The 16,574-nt window shown below is 35.3% G+C and overlaps 6 protein-coding genes across 9 annotated transcripts; all 6 read right to left on the minus strand.

Moving 5' to 3' along the window:
- Positions 1-2,475: 2,475 nt before the first annotated feature.
- On the minus strand, positions 2,476-3,175 carry LOC103843199. Its single transcript, XM_009119927.3, has one exon. It carries the CDS (start codon positions 2,825-2,827, stop codon positions 2,630-2,632), a length of 198 nt encoding a protein of 65 aa, XP_009118175.1. The 5' UTR covers positions 2,828-3,175; the 3' UTR covers positions 2,476-2,629.
- A 2,716-nt stretch (positions 3,176-5,891) lies between these two features.
- LOC103843292 (serine/threonine-protein kinase SRK2E) lies at positions 5,892-9,171 on the minus strand. Its single transcript, XM_009120034.3, has 11 exons — positions 8,288-9,171; positions 7,992-8,178; positions 7,681-7,755; positions 7,481-7,582; positions 7,346-7,399; positions 7,179-7,271; positions 6,980-7,072; positions 6,735-6,839; positions 6,531-6,629; positions 6,254-6,452; positions 5,892-6,170 (listed from the first exon to the last, which is right to left on the minus strand). The coding sequence occupies exons 2-11, from the start codon at positions 8,160-8,162 to the stop codon at positions 6,073-6,075; spliced, it is 1,089 nt and encodes a 362-aa protein (XP_009118282.1). The 5' UTR covers positions 8,163-8,178; positions 8,288-9,171; the 3' UTR covers positions 5,892-6,072.
- A 284-nt stretch (positions 9,172-9,455) lies between these two features.
- On the minus strand, positions 9,456-12,356 carry LOC103843384 (armadillo repeat-containing protein 6). Its single transcript, XM_009120144.3, has 8 exons — positions 12,000-12,356; positions 11,610-11,891; positions 11,258-11,541; positions 11,029-11,157; positions 10,790-10,912; positions 10,368-10,475; positions 9,994-10,172; positions 9,456-9,900 (listed from the first exon to the last, which is right to left on the minus strand). Exons 1-8 carry the CDS (start codon positions 12,133-12,135, stop codon positions 9,777-9,779), a joined length of 1,365 nt encoding a protein of 454 aa, XP_009118392.1. The 5' UTR covers positions 12,136-12,356; the 3' UTR covers positions 9,456-9,776.
- A 112-nt stretch (positions 12,357-12,468) lies between these two features.
- Positions 12,469-13,883, minus strand: LOC103843481 (E3 ubiquitin-protein ligase RNF170). Of its 4 annotated transcripts, none has more exons than XM_009120252.3 (5): positions 13,586-13,883; positions 13,306-13,502; positions 13,130-13,228; positions 12,947-12,998; positions 12,469-12,809 (listed from the first exon to the last, which is right to left on the minus strand). In XM_009120252.3, the coding sequence occupies exons 1-5, from the start codon at positions 13,806-13,808 to the stop codon at positions 12,670-12,672; spliced, it is 711 nt and encodes a 236-aa protein (XP_009118500.1). In that variant the 5' UTR covers positions 13,809-13,883; the 3' UTR covers positions 12,469-12,669. The 4 variants fall into 4 exon arrangements, with proteins under 4 accessions (XP_009118500.1, XP_033142054.1, XP_009118626.1 ...); XM_033286163.1 differs by having other exon boundaries at positions 12,520-12,809; positions 13,093-13,219; positions 13,586-13,880; XM_009120378.3 differs by having other exon boundaries at positions 12,520-12,809; positions 13,093-13,228; positions 13,586-13,878.
- A 241-nt stretch (positions 13,884-14,124) lies between these two features.
- Positions 14,125-15,429, minus strand: LOC103843698 (zinc finger SWIM domain-containing protein 7). Its single transcript, XM_009120492.3, has 5 exons — positions 15,161-15,429; positions 15,031-15,052; positions 14,699-14,804; positions 14,516-14,623; positions 14,125-14,439 (listed from the first exon to the last, which is right to left on the minus strand). Exons 1-5 carry the CDS (start codon positions 15,219-15,221, stop codon positions 14,338-14,340), a joined length of 399 nt encoding a protein of 132 aa, XP_009118740.1. The 5' UTR covers positions 15,222-15,429; the 3' UTR covers positions 14,125-14,337.
- Positions 15,430-15,580: 151 nt separating this feature from the next.
- On the minus strand, positions 15,581-16,525 carry LOC103843792 (40S ribosomal protein S29). Its single transcript, XM_009120604.3, has 3 exons — positions 16,295-16,525; positions 15,882-15,981; positions 15,581-15,770 (listed from the first exon to the last, which is right to left on the minus strand). The coding sequence occupies exons 1-3, from the start codon at positions 16,354-16,356 to the stop codon at positions 15,762-15,764; spliced, it is 171 nt and encodes a 56-aa protein (XP_009118852.1). The 5' UTR covers positions 16,357-16,525; the 3' UTR covers positions 15,581-15,761.
- Between the last annotated feature and the right edge of the window lie 49 nt (positions 16,526-16,574).

The following is a 16,574-nucleotide window of genomic DNA, read 5'->3' on the forward strand; positions in this document are numbered from 1 at the left end:
TTTGTTGTATTAATTATTTTATGTAGTATATAAATATAAAAAGGTTTAATCAAACATTATTACACTTTTTATGATTTTGACAATTAATTACCATAAATTATCATTTTTAATATCATTTAGATTATTTGGTAAGTGATATTAATTAGTTTTAGACTTTCCTTTTATTTTAAATCTAACTAAAATAATTGAAAATTGAAAATGTTTCAACCAATCAAATTATAACAATTTTTCTTGAACTTTCTCTATGATTGACTTAAGTGGCTTTTCATTTAATATATACGAGGATTGTTATTTTAGGCAATTAGATTTTAATCTTCTAAAAATGACAAAATTATTAACATGTTGATACTTGGCTTAAGAGGTTCTGAAAAGTATCTCAAATTTCTCTTTTGGTATATATAGGAGGGTTGTTATTTTAGGAAATTAGATTTTTATGTTTTTTAGAATTGGTTTATTAGTTGAGATAGTTAACTAGATACTATACATTGGAGCTGCTCCAACAAAAATAATGAGAAAATATTTTGAGTTGTGAAGTATCACCTTCTTCTACAACCAATCATAAAAGTTATATCATCAAAGATAAGTCACCTCTTTCTGCAGTTGATTCAGCACATAAGACGTGAACTTCCTAAATACCTTGGTAACAATCAATAAAAAAGAAACATGTAATAAATTGCTTTACTAAATATAGGAAAAATAGTACATGCACTTGTTATCATAATAACAAGGACCATGGATAATAGCGTTTCTTGTCTTCATGTCAAACTGTATTCACCCCATTCTCATCCATGTTCAGTATCATTAATTATTGTCACAAGAACCCTACTTTTTGTGGAATTATGTATATGGATGGCTTCGCGTCTACATCATTATTTATTCTTAATTATATTATAAGAACACATTATTACATAATACAATATATTTCTTCTAAGAGTACACATACTTAACAGCTCTGTTTAGAAATAGGTTTAAGATTTCTCTCGCATTACATTTCATTTGACCTACTCTACTTATCCCAGTAACTGGTAGGAAACACTTTGGCTGATAATACAACAACTTAATGTGGCTTCATGTCTTAATTTCAACAATTATTCTCAGAAAATATGAACAAATTTTTTTAATTGATAACTACAGAAGAGTTTCTATTATTATGGTCAGCCAACCAATTCATTAATGTGATTTGTTTGTGTTGCGTGACTTGCAGTTGCATGCGTCTTAATATATAAGCCCATATATGTTTTGTTAAAAATAATATTACTAATTATTTTCTGTCAATATATTATACACATGTATTAAGCATAAGCAGGTTTTGTAAGGGTGACTCTGAGTATGGCAATTTTTTAAAAATGTTGTACACACTGCGCAGACGCATTGATTTGTGTTGACATGAAATTGGTCTACGCAGTAAGTTATTAATCACAAGTCACAACTACTGATGCCTTGACAAAAAAAGAGAGTATACCTCTACTAATGTAAAAGTTTTCTTTTAAGATCACGAGTTCGACATTCAGCGATGAAAAGATGAATGAACCCACAAGCCATAACCGTCATCAGCCGTGACAACCTTTGGCCTCATACCACACATGATATATATTTCGTTCTTTCTTTTTTGGTTTGTTGTGAATCTTGTGATACACCTCACCGCATGGTTCAAAATCAACTTTGAGCACATTTTTATTTAACGTTTTTTATCATTAGAGTTATAACAAGCTCTGTGAAAGTTTTTTTTTTTTTTTTTGTAATCATACCGTGCAATGCTAAACACTCCGCTATAATATGAAGTTAAAATTTTTGCAATATATTGATCAATACAAATATAAATGTTTTTAACTATAGCAGTTGTGTAAAGATTTTATACGAGGTTTTACTTAATACTGTATATGTTTGAAGGCTTACTTCTATGCAAAAAGAAAAAAAAGTCATCATATTTTCTCATGGCGAAAATGATAATTGATAGTGGAAGGTCGATAAAAATTCTTTATTGATAAAATAAATTATTTTTATGATAATGAAAGAAGCAAAGGAAAAAAATAAGAAATAGTATTTTTTTAAAAATTGTTGAGCTTCGAATGAGATATTATATTTTTGTGTGAAATAACTAAGAGAAACACCCCCTTAACAATTCAATTGTGCTAATCTTTAGTTACTCATGGTGGAGATATACGCATTCAACGATATAACGAGCCATCACCAGATTTTTATATTAAGATTTTTTTTCCTCAACTATATGAACGAGTCCACGTTCCAAGCCAGATCCGAAGCCATCTCATAAGACTAAACAAAATTTTGATATAACAATTGAATGATTAGCTTGTCGTAAAGTACTTAAATATCATTATGAAGACATTAGGGGTTGTTTCCGCTGCACGTCTTCTTCTGCAACCAATTTTTTGTTGTTAATCCTTTTGAGCTCTTCTTCAACTAATTTGCGCACTTGATTATTACACTAGTGTTGCTCAAATGGGGACCATGAAGAAGAAAACCTCGAGAGAAGTGCAAAACTTATTGAACAAAAAATAATTAAGGTGTTACAAGAATCAACAAAAACTACATCGAAGAGTTCACCACGACAAAAGGTAAGAGAAACGCGGGTAAATGATTTCGTGAAAATTACAAAAAAAACAGATTTTCAAGGGAGAAATCCAAAGATGAATTGAGAAGGGTAAGAAGGGGAAATGCCCTGGCGGAGGAGATGTTGAGGTGGCAGAGGAGTGCGGTGGTTGAGGTGTTGCCGCCAGGCAATCTTGACGGTTTCAGCCACCACTACGACAAACTCCACACCTATCCTCATAAGCTCTATACACATCTCTATCCTTTTTATCACCATGATTCTCTTTTTTCTCTCTAGTAGTAAGTCTTGTTTTCTTCAACCCTCTCTCACTTCATCTTCTTTGTATTTATATCAGCAAACTTCAGATGCATCCTCACACAAAAAAACTCCAAAAGCGTTTATAATTAATTGTTTCTCCTGATAGAGACTTATAAAATAGAAAATAATGAAAAGCATTTACCCCCAAAGAAAATAATAGAACTGAACAGAAATAATAAAATATGGATAACAAATAAAAGAGTTATCATTGGTGTTCTTTTCCTTAAATTATTTTGTCAAACTTCTTTAAGAAATGTAGAGAATCTTTTATTGCCTAATGGGAATTGTGTTTACCCCAGTAGTGACAAAAAAAAAACTGAAAAAACAAAAGACAGAGAAAATATCCATTGACATCCGGAATATTAAGGTAGTGCATGTCATTTTTTTTCTTTTGAGCTTTACATAGTTTTCAACGTTCAAATCAGTAATGAACACTAGTAACTTTAGTGTCAGATCTAAAGCGGATATGGCTGGAGATTCGATATTTATTCAGAAAGTAAGACTAGTGTAGTAGTAGCGTGATCGTGTGTTAAAGAGTATATTAGCTTTAAATGAGCTCATAATCATATCGTATTATTAGATCGACTTTGTATTGTCTGTAAATGAATATATGGGTTGTCGGATCATATTTGTATCGACTCGTGCAGGCATTGAATATCTATCAACTTGAAATTAGATAGTCCTGGCTTTGCCAAATATTCTCATTGTACAAATAGTCCGTCCATGGGTGTTGTGGTGAAATGAATTAAAGAAGTCCATTCACATTAAAATTAGCAACAACCCTTTTTCACTCTTTCCAGATAAAATATCTTTAAAAAAATTTCAAATATCTTCGAATTTCATTTTGTTTTCTTTAAGTTCGCACTGTTTATTTTCTTTTAGTAATTTATTAAACATAAGAAATAATAACACGTGAAGAAGTTGTTTTGGTCGTTTCACCCCATTGTTTTGGTCGTTTCACTCCTTGAGGAGAAGAATAATAAAAGAGATAAGTTCTATTAAGAATTTGAAAATGCAGTTGAATGAGACGAAATTTCATATAGATTTTATTAGATATTACCAAAATATAAAATATACATTGATATTTTTTTTTCAATTTGGTAAATAAAAGTTAGTCGGATCGTGGCTCTTCGACGCTACCAAAGGACGATCTTCTTTTCAACCCACTAGGCACGCGCTCTCTTTAAACGACCGACAGTATAGAGAGATCAAAGAGGTGTATGCACTTGGATTATCACCCTAATGATTGTCCTTCTATACTTACAATATCGTTTTAGCTATTTTCTGGTCGTCAGCTATTTTAATTTGTAAGTCCTAAATACTGATTTCAGTTCGTTAAGCATATGCAACATATCTATCATCCAACTATATATATTCGATATATCTCATTCTATGATTCAACTAAGTGTTTCAAATAATTAAAAGAATCATCTACATATGTTATGGAACTTGGTATCAATCCTTTGAAGTGCGAAGCCCCTCAAAAAATGCAACTCCAACTTACTAAGTGAAAGTTAAAATAAAAAATCAACTACATTAATGGATATATATGTTAGTTAAAACTCCACTTTAAGTCTTTAACTTACCAAAGAGTGTGACATGAACGGGGTTATGTCTCCATTAGCATGTCGTTAATCTTATTGGTTGGACACACTACAGACAATTGCTACAAAAGTACACGTCGCATTTTCATCCTCATGATAGAGAGACCCCTTCCCCCACATTGGGTCGAGTAAACCACGCCATAAATTAGTCCTTTTCATACAAGTCTTAATAAACTATTGATACTATTTGGCTTTTATATATATCAACATCCGAAACGAACAGAATAACAGTTGCATGATTAAACTTTATTTACCATTGTATAAACGTGTTATGTATATCTAAGCAAAATATGTGAATATGATAAGGTTTGGTTTCCTATTTTATCATGATCTAGAAAAGCATATCTTGAAGACACGCTAAAATTTAAGATATAAATAAGGATGAGTTCAACAAAAAGAGGAAAGACTTGCAAGCACCAAGCGATAGATAACATGTCACGAGAAGAAATCGTAATATCAAGGGGGAATCTATTGAGATAATGTTACAATAACAAGAGGCAATGAGACACTGTTTCACTTTCACATTGGTCTATACATGCTTCAATCATTTAAATAAAAATAATGTAACTGTGTTTTTTTCTTCCTTAAATTTATAGTTTAATAGTATTAGTTATTTCGTCTTCTTTTTTTTTATATCAAAATTTGTAATTATTTCAAAAAATATTTAGAAAAAGGGGAAGCTGCATGAGTAAGCATCTAATTTTGAACCCAAAAAGCATATATTAAAGGTCAATTGCCGTACGAACGTCGTTCTGAATTGATTGCTCTACACATTTAAGCGAGTTTGAAAAAAGATTAAAACATCGTCCCAACTCCATGTCCCAGCTATTTACTTCCAGATTGAGAAATGTGAAGTAGACATTCTAATCTTATATATTAATATACTATCGGGTTTACTATTTCTAGTTGTTTTCGATAATCCTAGTTAGAACCTAATATTAAAAAAATAGATCAATTTACTCAATTCTAATTTCATATCTAATTTCAGCTTAATTATTTATCTATTTTTCAGAGTAAGTAACCTTAAATTTTGCATTACCCTTGTTTCTAGACTAAAATAGGTTTCGTTTTTTTTTTTCTCTCGATATCACGTAACTTAAAAGAAAAAAACTCTCTAAACGGTTAATATTATTAACATATGTAACTACTGTAGATACCTACCCATATTTCATTTGATTGATTTAAAAGCTTTAAATAGGTTCGAAATGTTGGAAAAAACAAGTTTGGAACAAATTTAATGTAAAAAGAAGAGAGAGGGGGACCACCCTTACCATTCAGCAAAGGTTAAAAGAAAAGCGACAAGTAGTATACATTTAAGAGCAACAGTATAGTAGTGGCCCTTACTAGTTTTATCTTATCTTTCTGTAATCATATTCTTTTCGTAACATTGATGTCTGTAAATAACATACTGACTGATATAACGAAACTTTTTTTTTTCATTTCAAATTTAGTTTAGAAATACTAATATTTTTGCAGCAAGGTCTCTTTTGCATGTCAAAGATTCAACTGTGACAAAGTTAGGGCCACTTACAACAAAGCAAACAAGTACACATTGTTATTCTTGTTCATGTTTGTATCCGAAACCATGGCGAGACCGCATCACATTGCGTACACAATCTCTCCGCTACTGTCGATGTCAAGATCATCCAAGTCGCTCTCTAGATCTTCCTCCATATCCTCATCTATATCCAAGCTTCCTGTTTTGTCACCAACGTTGAGAACTTTAGAAAAACAAGAAAATTGAATAAGCTTTCTTATCTTTTGTGTTGTTTCACTTCACCTGTGAGGTAATGGTTTAGACTCTGCATGCCAGCAGGAGGAACAGTTGCTTCTGCAATGATCTGCATGATCTCTTCAATGCTTTGACCTGGTTGATCCGATTCATCAAACTGGCTATTCATTGTGTCATCGTTCATGATATCTACCGGTAGATTCTTAAGAAACCATTCATGGTTCCTTATTTCAGGAATTGATATCCTCTGCAAGAAACAAACAAAGAGAAAAGCTAAACAAAAACACATTCAAAAACGTGGGTTACAAGGTATCTATGCATATACCTTAGCAGGATCAGCAACGAATATTCTGGAGATCAAGTGGCGACATTCAGGAGATATGTGAACATAATCAGGAATAGCGTACTGAACATTCAAGATTCTCTGAGAAAGCAACAGAACATAATCTTTAGCTAGCTATATATATGTTGGAAGATAACATTTTTTGTTTCAACTAATAGAAACCATGAAGGAAGAAAGCTCTCTCACATGGATAGTTTTCCTGAAATTCTTAGGCTCTTCAGGATCTTCAAAAGGATATGCTCCAACAAGCATTACATAGAGAGTTACTCCACATGACCAAACATCTGCAACCTGATGAGTTATGATGCATTTGACCAACTCAAACCATTAAAGTATCAAGATAGTCTCTGTTGCTATACTAAGATTTGTATAATATAGCAAAAAAAAAAAAAAAGATTTGTATAATATAATTGTTAGTATTGGAGGGTTACCTTGCCATCATATTCTTTCTTTAGCAAAACCTCAGGAGCGATATAAGCAGGCGTTCCAACAGTTGATTTTGGCTGTGAATGTAATACTGATGACTGAAAAACAACAAGAGCATACACAAAGTTATTGTGAGACAGAATCTAGCACAAGACCAAAAACTTTATACATGAATTTTTATATGTTTTGACAAAGAATGGATACCTTGGAATAACCAAAATCACATATTTTTAGACGAGGTGCAGGGCTACCATCTAGTAACGTATTCTCCAGCTTCAAATCTCTGTGACACACTTGCTATAACATCAAAGTGAAATAACATGAGAGTTTGATTTTAACAGAGGATCTAAACTAGATCATTTTCTCATTACCATAGCATGACAGTAACTAACTCCTGAAATGAGTTGCTGGAAGAAAAACCTCGCCTACACAGGTTATAACCAATACATTAATCTCATCTTTGATTTAACCATCCAAGCCAAATAATAAAAGAGAAGAAGACAAACCTCGTCTTCGCTGAAACGGCCTGCATTGCAGATACGCTCAAAGAGTTCTCCTCCAGCTGCGTATTCCATAACAATGGCCAAATGTGTTGGTGTTAATACGACCTGAAACCAAACAAACATGAGCATTTCATATATGTATATAGGAGACACGAAAATTCTCCTTGTGATTTGATTTTAAAGAGAGAGAGTTGAAGACAAACCTCTTTGAATCTAACGATATTGGGATGTCTTAAGGACCTATGGTTAATTATCTCCCTTTTTACATTTTCATCTATCTGTAAAAATAATAGAAAAAAAAAATCAAAGAAATCTCATGACCAATAATAATCATGTTCCACATTCGAATTATGAAAGATCCATATCAGAACAAAGTAAATGAAGATGATGTAACAACTATGTTGATGATTTTCTATATAACTAACGCTTCATTGATTCACATAAGCAATCAAACACACAAGTGAATTAAAAAAAAAAAAATCAAGAAACCAGAGGGATTGAGAAAAACACTAACCTTCTCACCTCTCTCGATGTATTTGACAGCAAGAAGCTCGTTACTTAGCTTGTCTCTCATCAATCTTGCAACTCCGAAATTACCGGAGCCAATATCTTTGACGAGCTCGTATCTGTCGCTATCGTGCATGATCGGCAAATCCATTGGCCCACTCACTGCTGGTCGGTCCATGTTTATGTTCCTTTGTCTGTATGTTAGCTCAAAGTTGTTTCAAGTGAAGATTAGAGCAGGTTTCCGGGAGATATCTAACAGAGACTCGACATTACTAAACTGTACATCTGAAGAAATGAGCTAACCTGACGTGGAGGAATTTGAGCCGTTGAGGTTTGAGAAAGGGTAGTAGGTGATGATGATGATGAAGTTTATGGGTGTGGGAAAGAGACTTTTTGAGACACGTGAAATCTCTAACCAACAAGTGGGTTTCTTGAGATGTTTTTGTTCTTTTGTTTGATCCCTGTCTTTCTTTTATGTTTTTTTCCAATTCGAAGATGATTATGAAGAAGAAGAAAGGGTTCGTGATGGTAAACTATGTTTCTCTCTCTATCAGCTCGTTATAAAGCAGCTCTCTGTTCTGTCTAAACCACAGCTTGAAGGAAAGATATAGAGGAGAGAGAGATGAGACAGAGTTTTCACAATTCCTGAATTGTTGGAATGTGATTTGTTAAAAAATATGGGAGAAAGTTTTCAATGACGGAACTACCCTTCTTTCCACTTTGTTAAATATGATAAACATGATACATTGAACTAAATTTAGCTAATACAAATTTTACACACAAAAAATTTACATAGATTTATTATCTTTTATATCACATCCCTATGATTAAGTACTATAAGAGTGAAAAAATAAAATTATTATAGCAGAATATAGCTTTAATGGTTAAAAATATAATAATAATCTAAACTTTTAAATGAGTATTAAATGAAGAAAAGTGTTACATTTTAATATATTTGTATTGTGTGTTTTTTGTTGAATATGTATCTAGCTAACCAATGAAAAAAAACACAAACTATAGTTTAACAACATAATTAATTTATAGGTTTAGCTGACTATAAGTTTTGTATGAACCTGAAGCTTAGCTGATGAGATAATACATAGTCACATTAACAACCTTATATAATCATAGACCGCTATCCCCAATGCTTTTTTTTGTTTCTTGGACATTTCCCAATGTATTCTGAGGTCAATATGTCCCCAAATGTATTTTAATCTAAATATAGAAAAGACTTTCCTCTTTGGTATATAAAAAGTATTTTTGCATTAAAAAGAAGAAAATAAAATAATAAAGGTTGCCACATTTGTCGAGATATTGTTGGCTAATTTGTCCGATCTACACCTAAAAGTAGAAGCCGATAGAGATGCATTCATCATAGGCCCATTCCCCCCTAATATTATAAACTGTGAATGGGTCTCCACATGACGCAATTATTTATTTTAATCTTATAAAAATATATTTCCGTACATAATATTCCGAATACACTCTTCTAGAGAGGTGAAGGTTGGTGACAGCAGAGAAGAGACTTTAACAAAACAAAAAAAAAGTAGAGCACATAAAAGAAGTGTTCATAAGACTCGGAGTTGTTTAAAGTTTCACATTTTACTACATGATCAGCTATTCAGACAATACAATCGACGCAAAAGCTTTGGCTTACCCAAAAGCTGAACTCAATGCACACCGTTAATGGGAATTTGCTTCAAAAATGGATCATAAGAAAGTGCAGAAACGATTGGTACCAAACCTCGTCAAATCGTAGTTTGCATGAATGTAGCGATGGGGAAGATTGGCCTTAGCTATTGTAGTTATCAAGACCAAGGTCTCTCAGTGCATCAGTTGCAGAGGCTCTGCATATCTCATTGTTTGCCTTAGCATTCCTTATCAACTTCTCAATTCCACTGGCAAGCAGAATTTTTCTGTAATTGAACATAAGCTTATCTGATCAGAATTTGTGCGATATGTGAATATTGTTGAGATGAAAGAAAAAAATTGGAAAGAGATTTTTTTACCTGTTCTCTGCATTTCTCACAGCAATGTTTCGTATCATGTTGCAAGCGTTTCTCTGCATTTGAGCCGCTGCTGGGAACCTCTTCATAGCTTGGATCGCCAGATCACCAGCTCCAGCTTCTATAGCACTGGCTGCATGGTCTGGTGATCTCAGACAGATTATAGAGATTATAGACATGACCTGAACAAACCGGTATATGTCAACCACAAGGATTATGCACTCAGACCCTAGTGTACTAGTTACAGAAAATAAACTCCTCACTCGACATAACGTTCTTATCTATTCTAGTGTAACACTGCCATAGACCTGACCCGTAGTCAGTAGTAGTAGTCGCAACAGGAATGTAGTAAGAGGGTTTTCTTTTGGTTTACTTACCTCTTGTATGACTAGAGGATCGTCCGAGAATCTTTGTGCGAGTTTGATTAACTTGTCTAGACCCCGCTTCTCAACTATGGTGCTCTTGTTAGAGTCGCTTCCTGCCAACTAGAGATTCAAGTACACATTTAGACAAACAGGTCTCACGCGTGCTTACAATAATAATCTACATCAGCAATTCTAGACTCTGGAAAATGAAAAATTCGAAAACATGCATTAATCACTCCTCTGTTACAGGGAAAACGTTAACATACTCTACTGTCTAATAGAGGTAGCAAAAACTTAAAACTCTGAAATTTAAAGCAGAACTATCAACAATTAAAAGACATTTAATACTATAGAGGTAGCTTGCATGACTAAGAACAACTGAAGGCGTTCAAGACTACATAGACAGGTTGCAGAACAGTTTAGAAGCTACACACCTTGGACAACAATGAACAGCACGTCTTCGCAGCAGTATTGTTGCCTTGTTCACCGCTATCATCAATACACCTAAGAAGTGTGTCTATTCCACCACTTTCAGCAATAGATTTACATATTTCATCCTGTTTGCATAAAAAAATGTGCGTAAGGTATTACAACAAGAAACAAAATGAAGAATTTGCAGTGACTAACCAGTTAAACGTTATGAAAGAGAGATTTATACTAGCATACAACTTACGTTTACAGCAATTGATTTTAACGCAATACTTGCTGATACCAAGCTATCCGAGCCAATCCCTGCCTGCAATGCTTCGGTGAGGGATCTTGCAATCCCTAATTTGGCAAAAGTCCGCGCATAACCATAAACCTAAAACATATGAAAGCAAAAACGTGAAATGACTATTAGCTACTTTCTAATGAAACAAAGACAACACTTTCTATTAACACGTGCGTATGATCCTACTTACTTGGGAAGCAACAACACGGTTATCATCTGGGGTCAAAAGAACACGAATAGCATCATACAAAGCTCTAATGGTAACTTTACTCTCACGATTCAGCACTTTCAGAATAAGCTCATCGACTTTCAGCTCCATGAATATCTCCTTCACAACTTCGTTACCAGTCGCCGCAGCAGCAACAACAGCAAAACCAGCATCTAACGAATCAGAATCAAAGCCGGAATCTCTTATAAGATCCACAACAATCCTCGGTCCAGAAGCATTCCTAAACGCCTCCGTGCTCTGAATGTCTACAATTAGATAGTCACATGATCAACAAAAAAGGGAATAAACACTAATTCAAGAACCTTAATCATACCATGGATCAATACAGCCAAAGCTTTCAAGCACGGCACAACAATGGCGTTACTCCTAGAGTCTATCTTGATTTTGGAGCAAATCGAGCAAGTTAGCTCCACGGCACCATGCTTCGTAGCAATCGCCACGTTTCCTGACTCTTGGCCGCTACAAAGCTCGTTGAGCTTGACTAACAAACTCGAAATCTCATCAAATTCATCATCGAGCTCTTTGAGTCTATCTAAACAAGCAATCACTGGATTGTCCTTGACGCTGCTTTCTCCTGGAACACAAGTGATGATCCCTATAGCATAAAAGGAAAACAAAAGAAGGAATCATTTCCTCCTCTAAGCATGAGTATAGATCCAGCTCAAGAGAGTAAGGGAAGTGAAAGCGAAAAGAGGTTACGGACCGGAGAGATCGACGCCTTGGAGCTTGAGTGTGTAGAGAGCGTCTTCGAGAGCTTCGGAAGGTTCCATTCCTAGATCTTCCACGTTTTCCTTAACGAGATCGTCGAATGCCTCCTGAGATATCGCACGAGTAGCCATTCTCGCTTGCTCCGCCGTTATACGATTCGTCGGATGATATAGAAATCGCCGTTCAGATGGATCGGAGAAAAAGATTGGATTCAAAATTGTGTTTGGGAGTAGAAAGGGTGTTGTGATAAAACGGCGCCGTTATGTATAGCATCTGCGTTACATTCTCGAGATTCCAGACGACGACGTTTAGTCGTCATAGCTGGGATAAACGGCATCGTTTGTAGCATCTCGAGATTCCACACGACGACATTTAAGCGTCACAGTTGGGATAAACGACGTCGTTTGTAGCATTTGCGTTAGATCGCCTCGAGAATCTCCAGAAGACGACGTTTTAACCGTCAATACAATACTGTTTATTTTTAAATCTTTGAATTGTTTGATAATAGACGAATATACTCAATATGATTTTGCTTATGGACAGTAAAACTGCACAGTACTAACGGTTTTCTATGATCTACCAAACCTATCCACAATGAACAAACGTTTGCTTTCTTCTTCACATGTTAATACAACTCATTAGTCTGTTAAAGCTTCCCTTTGGCCTCATTCTGGTTCAAGTTCTGCAGCTGCAACATGCCTAACCCGTTGAGCAAGACGTCTCCTCCTATATACCCCCACCAAGCGCAGAATCAGAATCATTGCTATAGCACTGAACTCGAACACCGTCACTATTCTGAACCCTCCTGTACAAAACGGGGAACATCAGTCTTTTAGAAAAAGGGTTTGGACTCGCAAGAACTTCGATTCTAATCACATCAATCTCAAATGATTCTTGCAGAGGCATAGGCCAGGAGAATCTCAATCTTGCGAGGCAACTTACCCGTTGGGATGAAATTAAACTCGGTGGCAGTGTAAAGGGTACTCATCAACATCTGCAACACAGAAACAAACTTAGTTTCTCTTCCTTCTATAGTAGAATAGATACAAAGCTGTTACTCCTACGATAATCACAGAGCATAGAACTACCAACGAGATGGAAACTATGGCTCAAAACGTTCTTAACTGCAAAGATGCGAACTTCGTTAAAATGCAGGTTGGTAGTATCCGGATCCATAATGTGCCACACCATTCTCTTCATTAACAAAGGCAGCTCCTGCACTTTCTGAAACATTTTCAACGATGATGGTTTTTGTCAAAGCCAAAGCACTCATGAGAATATGAATCAAATCCATTAATTACCTGAAGAAAGCCAGTTAAACCTCCAACAAAGAGACGGTTATACCTACGGATCTTAGCAAGAACCTCCTTCACCTCCGGCTCTTGGCGCTGTTGCAAGGACGCTTCCGGAGAGAGCTTGGTGATGTGACGAACACACATGGGACACTTGCAAGGCCTTGATACCGCAGCGTAGTTCCAGTACTGCAAGATGCAGCTTCCTATATGTAACACCACAACACTAATAAACGAAATTGGACTCAGAAAATTTTATTAAGGAAGGAGTTAAAGATCGAGCAATTACCGCAATACCAATGGCCACAATCACCTCGACACGGAACCGTGAAGGAGCCGAAGCAGATCGGGCAGCAATCATCCTCTGGAGGCGTCTCGCTCTGTGTCTTCTTCCTCTCCTCCGTCGTTACGGCTCCGTCAGCGAGCACGACGGCGTTTGACGCCTCCTCCGGCTCGCTAAGGCCATGAGTTTCCGTCGCCGCGGCGTTTACCTCGTCGGTTTTCACCTCCATTCTCTATCTCTCTCCGTTTCGTCGCGTTCTTGGAAGATTCTTGTTTTACGAAATGAGTAAATTAGATTGAATTTTCAACAGCTTATTATGAGATGAAAATTTCAAAGCGTGTTCGGATGCAAATGACTGATTTACCCTCGGTATTTTCGGTAAGATAAAGGTAAGTTAGAATGTCAGATTCATTCAAGTATGATTTTAATACAAGTGGTTAATTTAGGTAAATTAATCTAAGTAGACCCAAATCAGATTAAGTAACATACCAAATGTGATTAATTTGGTTAAATTAATCTAGCTAGACCCAAATCAAATTAAGGAATATACCACTTTAAACCTTACACACTGAATTTTAAGAAAAATCATTTTTCTTTCTCAAAATAAAGACAGTAAATTGAAATAAAAAAGTTATTCCATAGTTGTTTGGATTAAGCTCTTAAATTTCTTGTGGCATTGATTTTTTTGTTACATGAGGTAGCTAGCAGGGAGAGTTATGTATTCTTCAGACATAACTTTGCACATTGCATAGAAAGATTCAGATCTTTGAAAGCATCACGGCAAGATGCTCATCTGATACCTCAATCTCGCTGTATGCACCCAAAGAAAAAGCCAGCCTCGCAGCCAATTGATGCTTACACTTTGCCAAAAGCAATAAGTAGAAAAAAGTCAGTAGCAGTACTAAAATTCAAACCTCTGATGATTAAGAATCTTACACATTGTTGCTCTCCTCTGCTAACAACATCATAGAAGAAAGAATAGCATCCACAGTAATCTCCCGGGAAGCAGAGATACTCTTCCCTCTTTTGAGATTCTCCAACAACCTGTAAAACAACACAAACAAACAAATAAACCAATGTTCTTAGACATCGAGTCAATGTTGATTGTGTGAAGAAGACCTGAAAGATGGATCTTCCACTGGGTAAGCCAGAGATTTTCTTGACGCCTCTCTTGTCGATTATTCTGGTCGCTTTCTCAAGGTTCTTACCAAACAACAAATGCAAGCTGAGTTTCCAGACAATACACTTTAATGTTCCATCTCAAAATCCCCATTACATTTTTTTAAAGGCTTTGATAAGTTTAAGAGTTATGTTTTACACTAAAACTCTAACCGGTATCCACTATACAAAAGACTGAGCTAAATCAATACAAAATTACACAATAACCAGACTTAAATAATATATAAGTCATTTATCAAGAATAAGAGGGAACTGGAAACAGGAGAACTGACACTGAGAGCTGTTCTTCAGTTACTGCCAAAAAAAAAAAAAAAAAAAATCAAGGAAAAAGATCTCGTAAACGAGAGAAGGAAAGAGAGAAGAAGAAGAAGTAAAAAATGACGGATCATGATGGTGAAATACCTGAGCCTGTAGATTCGATGTTCGACCAGACGGTGTCTGCAACCAAAAGAGTGACGCTCATTTTTCCTCGGGAGAGTGACGCAGACGATTCAAGATTGAGCTTACTCAAACCGTTTCCATTTGCATCATCGGGTATATTTGGTTTGGTTCAGTTTGTTTGAGTGTTGAAATATTGATTGTCCAATTAGTCCGGTTTGTGTCAACAATTTAAGCTTTCGGTTTGTTCGGTTTACAAAATGAAAATTACAGGCTTGGTTCGATAAATATGTTGAATTCTTGATCTATAGTTCCAATTTTCCTTTAAAAGAATGTATATGTTTGATTATTTGTGAATTAATCTGCTTCATGGGTCGTCTCATTTACGGTTTCTCGTTGCTGCTACTATCATCTAATAATCAACCAATACTGAGACAAAATAAGGAGTAAACTGCAAGATTAAATCATAACCAAATTGAAGTAGAACCAAGATTTTTGATAAAAGTTCAGATGTCAAACGACAGAATCATAAAACATTTATAAGATCCAGTACAACATAAAAATCTCAAAATCTTTTAGAAAAAAAAAACAAACGACTTCAACTGCATAAGCAACTCCAGATTCTTTAACGGTACTGCAAAAAAATGAAACAAGATAAATGTTAGTTATGTTTGCAATGAAAGACACGAGCAACATAAGGAGACGAGAGTAACTCATGTTGTATAACATTTAACATATTTTTTACCTTGATGAATCCGATTTCCTTGGCGTTGCTACGGAAGCACTGTCTACAGCAGTTAAGTCCATACTTCCTGATTAGCCCGTGCGAGTTTCCGCACACACGGCTACACAAACCAAAGCCTATTTAATTAGACTTCTCAATATCATCAAACACAAACTATAACTACAAAACGAGGTTACTGCTACAACGCCCGTAATAGAATCCTAAACAGTAATATAACTAAGTCTGAAACGAAACATGTGTCACATAACTATCAGCATTAGAAGCTAAAATTCAAAACCAGTTCGCAGCTAAGACAGTCAGACTAGACAAACGCGAATCAACAAATAGATACGAGCCTCTTTATTTCTTCAAAACTAAAACAGATCGAAAAAAACAATACAAAATGAGAGAGGAGAAGAAAAGGTCGTTCTTACCAGGTGCGGGAACCAGGCCCGTACTTCTTAGGGTGAGAGTTCCAGATCGCAGCGAAACCCATGGTTTTCGAATGCTCAAGGCGTTAGAAGCTAGGAGACGAAGATGAACGGCGTGAAAACACTCGAAAACCCTAAATTTCGTAGGCGACGGAACACACATAATCGACTTATATAAGTGCGAATGGACCTCAATTCCCCCATTTAGGTTAAAAGATGGGCCTAGTTGTCAGGCCCAGTATCAAATTAATAAGAAGGTTATAAAATACATATTGTCCAAGAG

This window comes from Brassica rapa, chromosome A01 (genome assembly GCF_000309985.2).
Source record: "Brassica rapa cultivar Chiifu-401-42 chromosome A01, CAAS_Brap_v3.01, whole genome shotgun sequence".
Classification (NCBI taxonomy): Eukaryota; Viridiplantae; Streptophyta; class Magnoliopsida; order Brassicales; family Brassicaceae; genus Brassica; species Brassica rapa.